We start from the raw sequence: 16,304 nt of genomic DNA, 5'->3' as shown, positions 1-16,304 counted from the left end.
AATGTCAGGAAACGATAGGGACAAGGAGGATAAATGTACCGGCAATCGAAGCTGGATTGAAACGATCATTTAAAAAAAAAAACTAAAATCTCAGTATCTGAATATGTGCTGCATTTTAACAAAACTGAATGATTTGATTGCATACATTGAATTATGATCTGAGACTCCTTACAGGATGACAAGGATTGGATCCTGAATATCGAGGGGGTACGTGCCATTCAAGTCGAATAGGAAGCTAGGTAAAGGTAGAGAGTTGGCACTGCTAATCAAAGCACTGATAACATGGTGGTATTGCCCTCTCACCCTAAACTAATGCCCCCTAGTTTTGGACTACCCCCCCCCCAACCCTGGGGAAAAGACCTTGCCTATTTCCCCTATCCGTCCCACTCATGATTTTATAAATCTCTTCACGTCCACCCTCTGCCTCTGATGGCCAAGGGACAACAGCCCCATCCTATTCAGTCTCGCCTTATACCACAAACGTCCAACCCTGGCGACTTCCTTATCAATCTTTTCAAGTTTTACGATATCTTTCCTATTCGGTAGGAGGGTGACCAGAATCGAATGCAATATTCCAAAAGTGGCCGAACCAATATCCTGCACAGCTGCAACATGACCTCCCAACTCCTACACTCAATGGGCCAAGTGGCCTCTTTCTGCACTGCAGGGGTTTTATGATTTTAATTGATATAAAATGTCGACTTATGTAAAATATAAATTGCTTCATATAATGTAGGTTGCTGTATTTCTTGTCATTGATTTTATTTAAAAAGGTCAGCATTCAGCAACTTTACCAGCTTTCTTTTCTCAAGTAGCCTTGAGAAAAGTAATGGACCCAGCGCCGATCCTTATGGTGCACACTGGTCACAGGCCTCCAGTCTAAAAAGCACCCTTCCACCGCCACCCTCTGTCTTCTACCTTTGAGCCAGAACTTGCAGAACTATTTTTGCAGATACATTTAATTTTGCTCAAAGTGCACAATCTGCAGGCAGTCAATCCATATTTTATAAATTCCTACTTTGGAAGTAGAACCAGTATGACTCAACATTAGGAGAGAGACAGACTCTAACCTCACACCTTTAATACATCGTCTGAGCTGAAATGTCATCTTCAAGTTACGTCGAGAACGTTACTTATAAGTAGTTCTGGGATTTACATATTAGTGAACCAAAACCCAGAACCCATTCTAAAAGATGAAAGATGTAACAGCAATCTAGATTTGTTCAATTCAGTTGTCTGACATTAATTTTTTGCTACAAATTCTATGTCTTGTGATCCTGCTCCACAGCTACCTGATGAAGGAGCAGCCCTCCGAAAGCTAGTGCTCCCAAATAACACCAGGTTATATTCCAACATATTTGTATGATTTTTAACTTTGTTGCTCGTGAACACAGCCCACACCTCCCGCTGATGCCAGTAACCTTTACAATGCTGATGAAATGATGCAAAGATGAAAAACTTAAGTTTTAATTTTAATCCTGTGTCTTACGATCCTGCTCCACAGCTACCCAATGAAGGAGCAATGCTCCAAAACCTAGTGCTTCCAAATAAACCTGTTGCACCATAACCTGATGTTGTGTGACTTTTAATCTTTGTTTCTCGGGAATATAACCCACACCTTCTGCCGCTGCCAGTAAACCTTACAATGCTGATGAAACAATGAACCTGCACACCGGAAAAATTGACAATTTCTCAGGATTCTAGCTACTCATTCACTGCTCCTTCTGATACATGACATTGGAAAATTGGTGCTGGAGGTTGAAAGAAATTAGCAGCTTTAAAGAAACAAAAAACCTGTTGGATCTCACAGCTTTCAATGAGAGTCAGAGTCCGACAATGAATTCAAGTAACCTTTATTGCGACCCAATTTCATAACAGCTTCAGATTTTCCCAGAAAAAAAAAGGCGCACGAAAGCTAGCATTTTTTTTTAAAATAAAGCTCAAGGTCAAAGTGCACACACTCCCCATTCCCCCAATTTCTTTACTATTGGTCAGCACCAAATGATCCCTTTGTTATTGGATCCTTGGTACAGCCTTCACCTGCAGGAAGTATTGCCTCACTCAGTAATTTCAGCCTACATACTGTATACAAGTTAGTTTCTCTAGCTCATTTGCAGGAGGGGGAGCTGCAATCAAGAGTCAACCACACTGCTGTGGGACTGGAGTCACACATAGGCCAGACTGGGTAAAGGATGCAGCCGGGATGACCGAGTGAATCCTTTCCTGCAACAGCGGTTTCATTCTCTAAAAAGAACATGAGTGAATAAGATGCGTCTTTTCTTCCCCTGAAAATGGTTTCATTGATTCGGAACTGCAGATTTCAATTGCGCCATCTGCCATGGTGGGATTCGAACCTCGGACCTCCCCAGAACTGGGTTGAAAGTCTAATCGAAAATGGCACTTGTCCATCGCTCCTTCAATTTCCCTGCGATGGCGCGTGAACTCGCTGGTGTCTCTGGAGGTGGGAGGAGCGGGTGAAGCCTTTTCCGCACACGGAGCAGGTGAATGGCCTCTCCCCGGTGTGGACCCGCTGGTGAGTCAGCAGGCTGGAAGAATTGATAAATCCCTTCCCACACACGGGGCAGGTGAACGGCCTCTCCCCTGTGTGGACTCGCTCATGCTGCCGTAAATTGCCCACATGACTGAAGCCCTTCCCGCACACAGAGCAGGTGAACGGCCTCTCCCCAGTGTGGATCCGCCAGTGGGTCTGCAGGCCAGAAGAATCAAGGAATCCCTTCCCGCACTCTGGGCAGGTGAATGGCCTCTCCCCCGTGTGGACCCGCTGGTGGGTCAGCAGCCCGGAAGAATCAAGGAATCCCTTCCCGCACTCTGGGCAAGTGAACGGCCTCTCCCCCGTGTGGACCCGCTCGTGATTCCGCAAGTTGCGCACGTGATGGAATCTCTTCCCACACTCGGTGCAGGTGTACGGCCTCTCCCCAGTGTGGAGCCGCTGGTGCTTCCGCAGGTCGCCCACATGACGGAAGGCCTTTCCGCACTGGGGGCAAGTGAACGGCTTCTCCCCCGTGTGGACCCGCTGGTGCATCCGCAGATTGCCGACATTACGGAATGCCTTCCCGCACTCGGGGCAGGTGAAGGGCCTCTCCCCCGTGTGGATCCGCTCGTGATTACGCAGGTCACTCATCTGACTGAACCCCTGCCCGCACTCGGGGCACCTGAAGGGCCTCTCCCCCGTGTGCACCCGCTCATGCTTCCGCAAGTTGCTCGTACGACGGAAAGCCTTCCCGCACTCGGAGCAAGTGAACGGCCTCTCCCCAGTGTGGATCCGCTTGTGGATCAGCAGTGTAGATGAATGAGCGAACCTCTTCCCGCATACCAAGCACGTGAAGGGCTTCTCTCCAGTGTGGACCCGCTGGTGTGCCCTCAGGTTGGAAGAATTCGCGAACCCCTTCCCGCACACTGAGCAGGTGAACGGCTTCTCCCCGGTGTGGACCCGCTGGTGTGTCTGCAGCTGAGACAACTGAATGAATCCTTTCCCGCAACAGTGGCAGACAAACGGCTTCTCCCCGGTGTGAACACGTCTGTGAATTTCCAGCACCGAAGGGGAAGGGAACCCTTTCCCACAGTCCCCACATTTCCACGGTTTCTCCATGGGGAGAGCTTTCCTTGTGTCACTCTGGGTTTGAAATTACAAGCAGAACGGGTACACAGTCTCTCCCCACTGTAAGGGGTGAGATTTTGATTCCCCCAAGCTGAGTAAATGTTTGAAGCACTTTTCACAGACAGCACACCGAATCTCCCTCACTCGGGTATCTCCGTATTCTTCCTGACACACCATCTCTCAAGCAGACCAAAGCAAACATTTTCTCTCAATTGGAATGGCTGCTGATAGTCAAGTCCCAATGAATCAAGGAGCTCTGTCAGAAGTTGATGGATCAATTGCTTTCAAGTTTCTTTCCGCAGGTCTTCCTGCAAATATAAATTCACAAAATAAGTGATCACTGTCAGTACAGTTAAATAAATATAACATGGGTGGCAATTCCTGTAGATTGCCAGATGCCTGCTGATCACATATTATCCAGGACACAGAAACCTGAAAACCCTCATGCAGCCAGATCGCCTTAAGTGTGTATGGAGGAAAACATCATTTAGGTGACAATGACCTGGAATAAGCTGAATCAAGGTGTGAAAATAAAATATCAAGACTGGTTGCAGAAAGAAAGCCAGTAAAGTTGCTGAATGAGTAAGGTGGGGAATGGGTCCCAGGGAAATAATGAGGAGAGAGATTAACCTGTACAGTTGGGAAAGGGAGCGAGTCAAACAGCCAGGGCAGGAAGGAATAAAGCAGAGAACAAGGTAGGACTGATACATTATACTGCATTTACTTCAATGCAAGAGGCCTAACAGGGAGGGCAAATGAAATCAGGGCTCATAGTTAGGAACATGGGACTGAGATATCATAGCAACTACAGAAATGTGGCTCAGGGATGAACAGGACTGGCAACACAATGTTCCAGGATACAAATGCCATGGAAAAGTTAGAAAGGGGAGGGGGAGGGGAGTGACATTTTGATAAGGGCATTGTATTTCAGCTGTACTTCGGGAGGATATACCTGGGAATACATCCAGAAGAGTTATTTAAGTAGAACTTAGAAATAACAAAGGGATGATCACTTTATTGGGATTGTAATATAGACCCTCTAATAGTCAGCGGAAATTTGAGAAACAAATTTAGAAGCAGATTTCAGTTATCTGTAAGAATAATAGGATGGTTATGGTAGGGGATTTTAACTTTCCAAACATAGACAGGAGTTGCCATAATGTTCAGGGTTTAGATTGAGGGGAATTTGTTCAGTGTGAACAAGAACATTTTCTGAGTCAGTATGTAGCTGTTCCTACTACAGAAGGTGCAAAACCTGACCAACTTTTGAGAAATAAGGCAGGGCAGGTGACTGAGGTGTCAGTGGGGGAGCACTTTGGGGCCAGTGACCATAATTCCACGAGATTTAAAATAGTGATGGAAAAGGATAGACCAGATCTAAAAGTTGGCGTTCTAAATTAGAGGAAGGCTAATTTTGATGGCATTAGGCAAGAACTTTCAAAAGCTGATTGGGGGCAGACGTTCGCAGGTAAAGGGACGGCTGGAAAATGGGAATCCAGAGAGAGTATATTCCTGTCAGGGTGAAAGGGAAGGCTGGTAGGTGTAGGGAATGCTGGTTGACTAGAGAAATCAACGTTTTGGCTAACAAAAAGAAGGAAGCATTTGACAGTATAGACAGGAGAAATCGAATGAATCCTTAGAAGAGTATGAAGATAGTAAGAGAGTATACTGAGAAGGGAAATCAGGAGGGTGAAAAGGGGACATGAGATAGCTTTGGCAAACAGTGTTCGAGTGAATTAGAAGAGTTTTTATAAATATGTTAAGGACAAAAGGAATGCCTTTTAAATGTTGTAATTGTACCAGCCTCCACCACTTCCTCTGGCAGCTCATTCCATACACGCACCACCCTCTGTGTGAAAATGTTACCCCTTAGGTCCGTTTTAAATCTTTCCCCTCTCATCTCAAACCTACGCCCTCTAGTTTTGGACTCCCCTACAACGGGGAAAAGATTTTGCCAATCACCCTACCCATACCCCTTATAAACACCTATTAGGTCATCCCTCAGTCTCCGATGCTCCAGGGAAATTATCCCTGGCCTATTCAGCATCTCCCTATAGATCAAACCCTCAGCTCTGCTAATGTCCTTGTAAATCTTTTCTGAACCCTTTCAAGTTTCACAACATTCTTCTATAGGAGGGTGACCAGAATTGCACACAATATTCCAAAAGTGGCCTAACCAATGTCCTGTGCAGCCGCAACATGACCTCCCAACTCCTGTACTCAATGCTCTGACCAATACAGGAAAGCATACCAAATGCCTTCTTCATTATCCTGACTCCCTGCAATTCCACTTCCAAAGAGCTTTTAACCTGCAAGATCGATTTATTCGGCATCACATCCCATTAACTGTGTAAATCCTGCCCTGATTTGCCTTACCATAATGCAACAGCTGACATTTATCTAAATGAAACTCCATCTGCCACCCCTCGGCCTATCAGCCCATCTGATCAATTCTAATTTATATTGAACCCTCTTATCCCTAACTGCTGATAATCTCCATCCCGCACACACTCCCTCCATTCTCACTTTGCTGAACCTAATCCATGCTGTACCTCATCCTGAAGGGGCTGGTTCATGTTAATGAACAGGCCCATACTCAGGGGGGGGGATCTAATTGAAACCACACAGAATACTGAATGGCCTGGACAGAGTGGATGTTGGGAGGATGTTTCCATTGGTAGGAGAGATTAGGACCTGAGGGCACAGCATTAGAGTAAAGGGAAGATATTTTTGAAAAAAGATAAGGAGAAACCTTTTCAGCCAGAGAGTGGTGAACATATGGAATTCACTGCTACATATGCTCAGTGACCTGGCTGTGGAGGCCAGGTCACTGAGCATATGTAAGATGGAGATAGATAGGTTCATGAGTATCAAGGAGAATCAAGGGTTACGGGGAGAAAAGGGATTGAGAAACTTATCAGCCATGATTTAATGGTGGAGCAGTCCTGATGGGCTGAAAGGCCTAATTTCTGCTCCTATGTCTTATGGTCTCTTGCTGTCCTGGACTAGGAGTGAGAGAATTGGGAGCAGGAGTAGGCGATTTAGCCTGTCAAGCCTGCACCAGCATTGAACAGATCATAAGTGGATATGAATATACCTACATCTCGGTGAATAGGCTGGAAATTTTTCCACTGGAGAAGAGGAGGTTGACTGGTGACCTTATAGAGGATTATAAAATCACGAGATGAGGTGACTGGCAGTTATCCTTTGCCAAGGGTGAGGGTTCAAGATTAGGGAGCAAATTTTGAAGAGAGGAGACAGATTTTAAAAAGACATGAGGGGCACCATTTCTTTCCCCCACAGAGTGTGGTTCTTGGGTGGAATGAATGTCCAGAGGAAGGGGTGGATGCAGGTACATTTAAAAGACATTTTAATAAGTACATCACTGGAGGCAGCACAGTGGCTCAGTCGTTAGCACTGCTGCCTCACAGCATCAGAGACCCGGGTTCAATTCCCGTCTGTGTGGAGTTTGCACATTCTCCCCGTGTCTGCATGGGTTTCCTCTGGGTGCTCCAGTTTCCTCCCACAGTCCAAAGATGTGCAGATTAGGTGAATTAGCTATGCTAAATTGCCCGTAATGTTAGGTGGATTAGTCAGGGGTAAAATGTAGAGGGGGGGGGGTTCTCTTCGGAGGGGCGGTATGGACTTGTTGGGCCGAAGGGCCTGTTTCCACACTGTAGGTAATCTAATGACAAAGTTTAAATTTAGATAAATGTGAGATGCTGAATTTTGGAAAAGCAAATCAGGGCAGAACTTATACCCTTTATGGTAAGTTCCTGGGGAGTGTGCTGAACAAAGAGACACCTGGAGTGCAGGTGCATAGCCCCTTGAAGGAAGAGTCGGAGGTAGATAGGATAGTAAAGGCAGCATTTGGTATGCTTTCCTTTATTGGTTAGAGCATTGAATAAAGGAGTTGGGAGGTGATGTTGCAGCTGTACAGGACATTGGTGAGGCCACTTTTGGAATATTTTGTGCAACTCTGGATTCCTTCCCATCAGAAGGTTGTTGTGAAACTTGAAAGGGTCCAGAAGAGATTTACCAGGATGATGCCAGGTTTGAAAGATTTGAGCTCTCAGGTGAGGCTGAACAGGCTGGGGCTGTTTTCCCTGGAGCATCGGAGGCTGAGGGGTGACCTTATTGAGGTTTATAAAATCATGAGGGGCACAGATAGGGTAAATAGACAAAGTCTTTTCCCTGGGGTGAAGTAGTCCAGAACTAGAGGGCATAGGTTTAGGGTGAGAGAGGAAAGACATAAAAGGGGCAGCTTTTTCACATGGAGAGTGATGCATGTATGGAATGACCAGCCAGAGGAAGTGGTGGAGGCTGATATAATTACAGCATTTAAAAGGCATCTGGATTGGTCTGTAAATAGGAAGGGTTTAGATGGATATGGGCCAAGTGCTGACAAATAGGAATAGATTAGGATAACTGGTCTGTTCATGCTGTACATCTCTATGACTCCAATAGGAAAGGCTCAGAGGGATATGGGCTAAACACAGGCAGGTGGGTATACTTTAGTTTGAGAACATAGTCAGCATGGTCAAGTCAGACTAAAGGGTTTGTTTTTGTAAAAGGTCTCCAAACCTTTTTCTTGCCTTCCCCCATAACCATCCACTTCTTTGTTGTTCAAAATTCAGATGAACTCAGCCTTGGATATATTCCATGACCCCCTAACTGCAGGAAGACATTCCCACTTCTCAACTCAATTACTCTTGCTAACAGACCACTTGCCTTGATCATTGCTTGTTGCACCTGTCTGACAACTGGCAGTGACTGGTGTAGAAGGACACCGAGGCCCCTTTGTACATCCACACACCATTCCTGGTGAAGGGCTCGTGCCCATAACGTCAATTCTCCTGCATTTGCCCTGTGTTTTTCAACTGAGACACAGACCTGGATTCACTCTCCCAGAGTCTGTCCCCTCCCTGGATTCACTCTCCCAGAGTCTGTCCCCTCCCTGGATTCACTCTCCCAGAGTCTGTCCCCTCCCTGGATTCACTCTCCCAGAGTCTGTCCCCTCCCTGGATTCACTCTCCCAGAGTCTGTCCCCTCCCTGGATTCACTCTCCCAGAGTCTGTCCCCTCCCTGGATTCACTCTCCCAGAGTCTGTCCCCTCCCTGGATTCACTCTCCCAGAGTCTGTCCCCTCCCTGGATTCACTCTCCCAGAGTCTGTCCCCTCCCTGGATTCACTCTCCCAGAGTCTGTCCCCTCCCTGGATTCACTCTCCCAGAGTCTGTCCCCTCCCTGGATTCACTCTCCCAGAGTCTGTCCCCTCCCTGGATTCACTCTCCCAGAGTCTGTCCCCTCCCTGGATTCACTCTCCCAGAGTCTGTCCCCTCCCTGGATTCACTCTCCCAGAGTCTGTCCCCTCCCTGGATTCACTCTCCCAGAGTCTGTCCCCTCCCTGGATTCACTCTCCCAGAGTCTGTCCCCTCCCTGGATTCACTCTCCCAGAGTCTGTCCCCTCCCTGGATTCACTCTCCCAGAGTCTGTCCCCTCCCTGGATTCACTCTCCCAGAGTCTGTCCCCTCCCTGGATTCACTCTCCCAGAGTCTGTCCCCTCCCTGGATTCACTCTCACAGAGTCTGTCCCCTCCCTGGATTCACTCTCCCAGAGTCTGTCCCCTCCCTGGATTCACTCCCTTTCTCTTCAGTTCCTGCAAGTCAACAGCTCAACCCCGGAATGGAAAAGGGGGTGAGAAAAGAGAGTGTTGTACTCACCGATGTTGGACAGAGGACGGAAGTTGCAGTCTGGGGTGAAGCTCAATCTTCATTCAGAGAGAGAGGAGCAGGAGCAGAAGCTCATGGACCAACTTCCGCATCCAGACTGTGGGTTTAATGTGATTGGCAGGAGGACCAGTCTCCATCCGGTCCTCCCATTGGTCCAGCGAAACAAAGTCGTGGGGCGTTTCCGTGTGTTACATGAGCATGCGCAGTGTTTTGCTGACACCGAGTTGTGGCTGCTGACACCGAGTAGCATGCGCAGTATGGAGATGCTGGTATTACTGACAGATTTTCTAAGTTAAAAATCACACACCGCCCAGGTTATAGTCCAATAGGTTTGTTTCAATCACTGGCGTTCGAAGCGCTGCTTCTTCATCGGATGGTTGTGGAGCATAATCATAAGACGCAGACATTACAGCAACAGGATTGCAGTGTCATGGAATGTAATATTAAACAAATTTAGCTCACATCTTTTAGAATGACCACTTTAATTTCGGATCCTTCTAATGTAAATTCCAGCACTTTTTTTAAAGTTACATGCTCAAGACAGCCGAGATGACACATATTGTTAAAAGCTCAGATAATGCATTGAAGGTGTTAAGTTAAAGTCTGTCTTGTGTCCCAATGTTAGGTCAGACTGATTCTATTTCTAAAGTGATATTACAGAATCTTACGTGTATTTATGCAGTTTTTGAGCAAAATAAAATGTAATTCTGCAAGTGCAAATTCATCCCATAAACTCAGGGAAACTGAGTGCATGGATGTGTGGGGGGTGTGCGCGCGTGTGTGAGTGTAATGGGGTATAAGTCTGTGACAGGGTGTGTGTGTGAGAGAGAGAGCATATGAGCGCTTGTGCATGAGAGAGGGTGTGTGAGTGTGTTGTTCTGGAGGAGCATGTGTTTGTGTGAGTGCGCACTTGTGTGCATGTGTGTGAGAGAGAGAGAAAGCATAATGTAGTGGGGTCACCTGGACCGTGACATGATCCCAAGGTCCCTGTTGAGGCCATCCCCATGGGTACCAAATTTGGATATCAGCCTTTGCTCATCCACTTTCCATTGTTGCCTGTCCTGAAGTCCGCCTTGGAGGATAGTCACCCGAAGGTCTGAGGCTGAATGTCCTGGACTGCTGAAGTGTTCCTCAACTGGGAGGGGACACTCCTGCCTGGTGATTGTTGTGCAGTGTCCATTAATCTATTGCTGTAGCCTCTGCTCGGTCTCGTCAATATACCATGCCTCAGCACATCATTTCCTGCAGCACATGAGATAAACAATGTTAGCCGATTCACATGAGTACCGAGTAATCGTGTCGACTCTCTGACATGTCTTGCAGCATCTGCCATGACAAGGTTGCATCATGTTGTCCTGAAGGCCAGGCAACTTGCTGCGAACAATGATCTGTTTAAGGTTTGGCGGTTGTTTGAAGGCAAGACGTGGAGGTATGGGGAAGGTCTTGGTGAGGTGCTCATCCTCAATGATAATATGTTGCAGGCTGCAAAGAACATGGCGTGGTTTTTCAGCTCCCGAGAAGTACTGGACACAAAGGGTACCATATTGGTTGCAGCTTATGTCTGTCTCCTGAGGAGGTCATTACGGTTTCTCACTGTGACACATTGGAACTGGCAGTTGATGAGTTGAGCATTGTACCCCATTCTTATGAGAGCATGCTTGTGTACTTCCGAGTGTCTGTCACGTTCCTCCTCACCTGAATAGATCCTATGTATGTGAAGGGCTTGTCCATAGGGGATGGCTGTTTTAATATGTTTCGGGTGGAAGCTAGAGAAGTGTAGCATTGTCAGGTTATCCATGGGTTTGCGATACATGGAAGTGCTGAGATGCCCATCCTAGATAGAGATGCATGTGTCCAAGAATGAGACAGATACATGGTGAGTGTGATGGTGGGATGAAACTTATTGGTATCACTGTGTGGTTGTTTCAGTGACTCCTCGCCATGGGTCCAGAGGAAGAAATGTTGTCAATATATCTGGTGTATAGTGTTGGTTGGAGGTCCTGTGCAGAAAAGAAGTCTTGTTTGAACCTATGCATGAAAATGTTGGCGTACTGGGGTGCAAATTTGGTCCCCATGGCTGTTCCATGTGTCTGGACGAAGAACTGGTTGTCAAAGGTGAAAAGGATGAAGCAGATATGTTGCAGGACAGTGCTCAGAGATTGGCGGTTGTTGGTATTGAGTACTGAGGCTGTCACCGTGATGCCATCATCGTGGGGAATGCTGGTGTAAGGTGCTGAAATGTCCATTGTGACAAAGAATATTCCTGATTCAACTCGTCCGTGGTAGCTGAGTTTCTGGTAGAAATCTGTAATGTTGTGACAGAAGCTTGGGCCCCCCTGCACAATGGGTTTCAAGATGCCTTCAACATAGCCAGAGAAGTTCTCACACAGGGTCCCATGGCCTGATACACTGAATGTCCTAGTGTGTTGGCTTTGTGTATCTCCGAAAGGCAGTAGAAGTCGCTTTCGTGAGAATACGTGGGATGAGGGCATGTAGAGAACTCTGAAGGATTGGATCGAAAGTCTTAGAACATAGAAAGGTACAGCACAGCATAGAACAGGCCCTTTGGCCCACAATATTGTACCGAGGATTAATCCTAATATAAAATAAAATAACTTAACCTACGCAGCCCTCAATTCACTGCTGTCCATGTGCATGTCCAGCAGTCGCTTAAATGTCCCCAATGACTCTGCTTCCACCACCACAGCTGGCAACGCATTCCATGCATTCACAACTCTCTGCATAAAGAACCTACCTCTGATGCCCCCTCTATACCTCTCCACTAATATCTTAAAACTATGACCCCTCGTGCCAGTCAATCCTGCCCCAATCTCTGGCTATTGACTCTATCTATTCCACTCATTATCTTGTATATCTCAAATCAGGTCACCCCTCTTCCTCCTTCTCTTCAGAGAGAAAAGTCCGAGCTTATCAAAGAGTAACCTATCCAGATCCATTCCCCGACTACTCTACTTTACCCCTGACTAATGCCCCTAACATACACATCCCTGAACACTATGGGCAATTTAGCACGGCCAATCCACCCTAACCTGCACATCTTTGGACTGTGGGAGGCAACCGGAGCACCCGGATTAAACCCACGCAGACACAGGGAGAAGGCGCAAACTCCACACAGTCGCCCCAGGCTAGAATTGAACCCAGGTCCCTGGCATAGTGAGGCAGCAGTGCTAACCACTGAGCCACCTGATAAAGTAAATAGCAGAAGATGGTTTCAATCCATCGACCTCTGGGTTATAGGCCCAGCAGATTTCCGCTGCACCACTCTGCTCCACTAATGATCAACGTTGTTAGTTCACGGGTGTGCTCTTTGGTCGGATCAGCCAGTAGTGTTCCTGGTCAGTTGTCTGTACACTTCCTTGCAATAGTCCATTCTATTCTGAATTGCTCAAAAACTGCATAAATTCATGTAAGATTCTGTAACTCCCACTCTCGAAATAGAATCAGTCTGACATAACATTGGGACACAGACAACTATAACTTCACATCTTCAATGCATTGTCTGAGATGATACCTATTGTTAAAATCTATTTTGAGAACGTAACTTTAAAAATGTTCTGGGATTTACAAATCAAGGAACTGAAGCTAACATGGTCAATCTCAAAGATGAAAGATGTAAGCTAACCTGCACATCCCTGGGCACTTTAGCACAGCTGATCCACTCTAATGTGCAGATCTTTGGACCGTTGGAGGAAACTAGGAACACCCAGAGGTAACCCACACAGACACAAGGGGGAGAACGTGCCAAACTATACACAGACAGTCGCCCAAGGGTGGAATCGAATCCAGGCTCATGGCGCTGTGAAACAGCGGTGCTAACCACTGAGCCACCAACTACCCAGAGCTTTGAGGTTCTGTTTTGTATTTGTAGCTTCTACCTTCTCATGCGCCCTCACCAGAGGCCCTCTCCTCCTGACATTGTTGGACCACACCCGCTGCAACCTCCCTTTCCCACTTCTCCAGCCCTGAGCACATCAGTTCCCGAATCCTGGCGCAGACAGATACCGATGCCATCTGGCCTCTGACCGCCAAGTGCAGAGATTGAAAACAATCCCTGTCACTATTCTGTCCCTTATCTCCCCCTCCCTGACATTGTTCTTACTCCCACCACCCAGCCAGTTAGCTCCTGCCCCCTTCAGCCCTCTGTCAGACCCCCTTTATCTGCTTGACCCAGGCTCACACTCTCCTGAACCTGTCCACTGACCCAATCAGAAGGCTCTGTCCAGAGGGAAAGACCATCTCCCAGAATTAAGTGTCTGCTTCCCCCCAACGTATCTGCAGTCTGGCTTCCAGCTCCATCTCTCTGAGCCGAAGGTCCTGAAGCATGTGTTTGCTCTGGATCACAGCATCTAGAGCCTCCCACCTTCTGCAAATCGAAAGACAAGTCCCATCCTGCCCTCTCCAATGTGTGTTGTGTAACTGCTTCATCATTTCTAGTGGCCGAGCAGAGGCTGATAGGCAAGTTCGGAACCCATGAGGATGGCCTCAACCGGGACCGTGAGCTCATGTTACACTACAGGTGATCCTGCTACACTGTACACATTCTCCCTCTCACACACACACACACACACACACACAGTCTTGCACACTCATACACTCACGCAGACCCTCTCTCAGATGCATACACACATACACCCCCCACACTCTCACCCACGCACACACCCTCTCACAGGCTTATACTCCTTCACACTCACACTTTACCAAGCATGTACACATGCAAACACACGCTCTCTCACATGCACTCACACGAATGCACACACTCACTCACTCTCTCGCATGCACACGTACATATAAGTCTATGGGGTGAATTTGCACTTACAGATACATTCTATTGTGTGATTTTTGAGCCCAATCTGCAGGCACTCAATCCATTTAATATTTTATAAATTCCATATTTGGAAACAAAACCAGTCTGACTCAAGACAGACTCTTACCTCACATCTTTCATGGCATTGTCTGAGCCAAGATGTCACGTCTTTTTATAAAACCTTAAGTAATCTCCAGACTGTGACTTTAAAGAGTTTCTGGGATTTATATATCAATGAACTGAAACCTGCAATCTATTCTAGAAGATGACAGGAGTTAGAGACCATGGGAAAAATGTTTTCTTCATATAGTTCTGACACGTAAAACAGTAGTAACTCCAAGTAACAGAACTGGGATAGAATGTGCAACTGTAATTGTTTATGCATAAAACATAGATAGGACCATTTCACCCCAATTTGTTGTGTCTCTGGAATCATTTACTCAATCTGATACAATACTAAGAGTAAGTTTCAGTTAAGATCCTTCAAATAATCATAGATATAGATTCCACAGTAGTTACAAATCTAACTATACACAAAAAAATCACTTAAAGCATTATAGAAAAAGATTCCAACCAGTTTCAGACAATAAAAGCAGCCCCCGTCTCATTACAGAGAGGAATGAATCACTGAGACAGAAATAGGCAGACATTGGAATGTGAGATGAACACGTTATAAAACACCCAAGGATAAAGATAGAGGTGTCTGGTAAATATGGGAAGCAACAACTTGTTAGCTGAAGAATTCTGACATTAGGTGTAACCACATAACTTGGCTGGAACTTATCGAAAACTAATGTCCTTTTGGATCGCCTGTAATGAGGAATTTAAAAGGTTCCTGAAGTGATGGCCAAGTATCCAATGAATTGGCAGTTAACACGGTGCAGCTGGTAAATGTTACTTGAATACAGGATCCAGTGTGAAAAAGCCTCAAGGAGGGAGATAAGAGAGTCGGGGAAACGTCACAAAGCTCCGGGGCAGAACCACAAGCCTGTCCATCTCTTTGTCATTCCATGAAACGATTAGCTTCATTGGGAATACATTGAGGTCAGCTGAAACTGTATAAGACAGTTATGGTCCAGAGAGCCAATTACAAAGGGATAACTGGGCGGCTCTGACCAATAGCAATCAAGAGGGGTCTGGGGGTGTGTGCTCTAAGTTGAAACTGTTTAAGTTAATACACCTTTTGGCTTTCGGTGTGCCTTATTGCTCTGGAGAAATGAAGCTGTACTGAAAATGAAGCTGCAATATAGATTAGCTGAAACCGCCTCCGCGACTCAGACTCTCATCAGAAAATACAAGATCTAACATTTCCCCAGGGTAGTGGAGTCCAGAACTAGAGGTTATAATGTTCAGGTGAGATTTAACAGGGACCCAAGGGGTGGCGCGTGTGTGGAACGAGTTGCCAGAGGAAGTGCAGGATAGAAATTCATAACAGACTGTTCTAGTCCAGGAACATCTATGCCCTCTCTCATTCACTAAAAGCTATAAAGCTCCATCCCACACCCTCTTCCCTCCATTCTCACTCTGCTGTACCTAATATCCCTCCCCATTCTCCTGCAGGGTCTGACTGACAGACCCACACTCACCTCCTTCCCATCCTGGATACACAGTGTATGAATTATAACCAATCATGTTTCAGTAGAGCATAATAAAAAGGAGCAGAAATGGGCCATTCAGCCCATTGGGTCTGCTCCATCATTCGATCATGGCTGATATGTTTCACAACCTCATGCTCCTGCCTTCTCCCTGTAACCCTTGATCCCTTCACTAATCAACAACTGATCTATCTCTGTCTCAAATGGCTTGCCCTCCACATCCCAACCCCACCCCCACCTCGGTGAGTGTTACAGATTAACCACTGTCTGGCTGAAGAAATTCCTCCTCACCTCAGGGCCCTCCCTTCACTCTGAGGCTGCGCTCTCAGGTCCTGGGTCTCTCCTACAAGTGTAAACATCTTCTCCACATCCACTCTATCCAGGCCCCTCAGTCTCCTGTGAGACTCAACCTCTCCCCCTCCATCCTTCTAAATGCCACCTCATCCAGACCCAGAGTCCTCAAACGCTCCTCATTTGGCAAGCTCTTCAACCCCATGGTCATTCTTGTAAACCTCCTCAGATACGGAGCCCAAAA

The 16,304-nt window shown here is 46.7% G+C and overlaps 2 protein-coding genes across 2 annotated transcripts in view; one reads left to right on the top strand and one right to left on the bottom strand.

Moving 5' to 3' along the window:
• LOC148144600 (uncharacterized) overlaps positions 1–16,304 on the top strand; it is an 85,438-nt gene that overhangs the window by 30,792 nt on the left and 38,342 nt on the right. The gene's annotated exons all lie outside the window — the stretch shown is intronic.
• Positions 2,468–9,590, bottom strand: LOC122543522 (uncharacterized). The gene is made up of 3 exons (XM_087974943.1): positions 9,341–9,590; positions 2,766–3,927; positions 2,468–2,682 (listed from the first exon to the last, which is right to left on the bottom strand). The coding sequence occupies exons 2-3, from the start codon at positions 3,608–3,610 to the stop codon at positions 2,616–2,618; spliced, it is 912 nt and encodes a 303-aa protein (XP_087831069.1). The 5' UTR covers positions 3,611–3,927; positions 9,341–9,590; the 3' UTR covers positions 2,468–2,615.

Source organism: Chiloscyllium plagiosum, unplaced genomic scaffold (assembly GCF_037043375.1).
Source record: "Chiloscyllium plagiosum isolate Xiang-an unplaced genomic scaffold, Cpla_swu_hap1 HiC_scaffold_27, whole genome shotgun sequence".
Taxonomy (NCBI): domain Eukaryota; kingdom Metazoa; phylum Chordata; class Chondrichthyes; order Orectolobiformes; family Hemiscylliidae; genus Chiloscyllium; species Chiloscyllium plagiosum.
This window is presented reverse-complemented; position numbering and strand designations above follow the sequence as displayed.

Bases quoted from the DNA above. Each gene is read 5' to 3' on its own strand.
- LOC122543522 (XM_087974943.1), bottom strand. From the start codon at position 3,610: ATGGAGAAACCGTGGAAATGTGGGGACTGTGGGAAAGGGTTCCCTTCC. The intron at 2,683-2,765 runs GAGGCCATTCAC...TCCACACTGGGG, and splicing joins CAGCGGGTCCACACGGGGGA to AGAGGCCGTTCACCTGCTCT.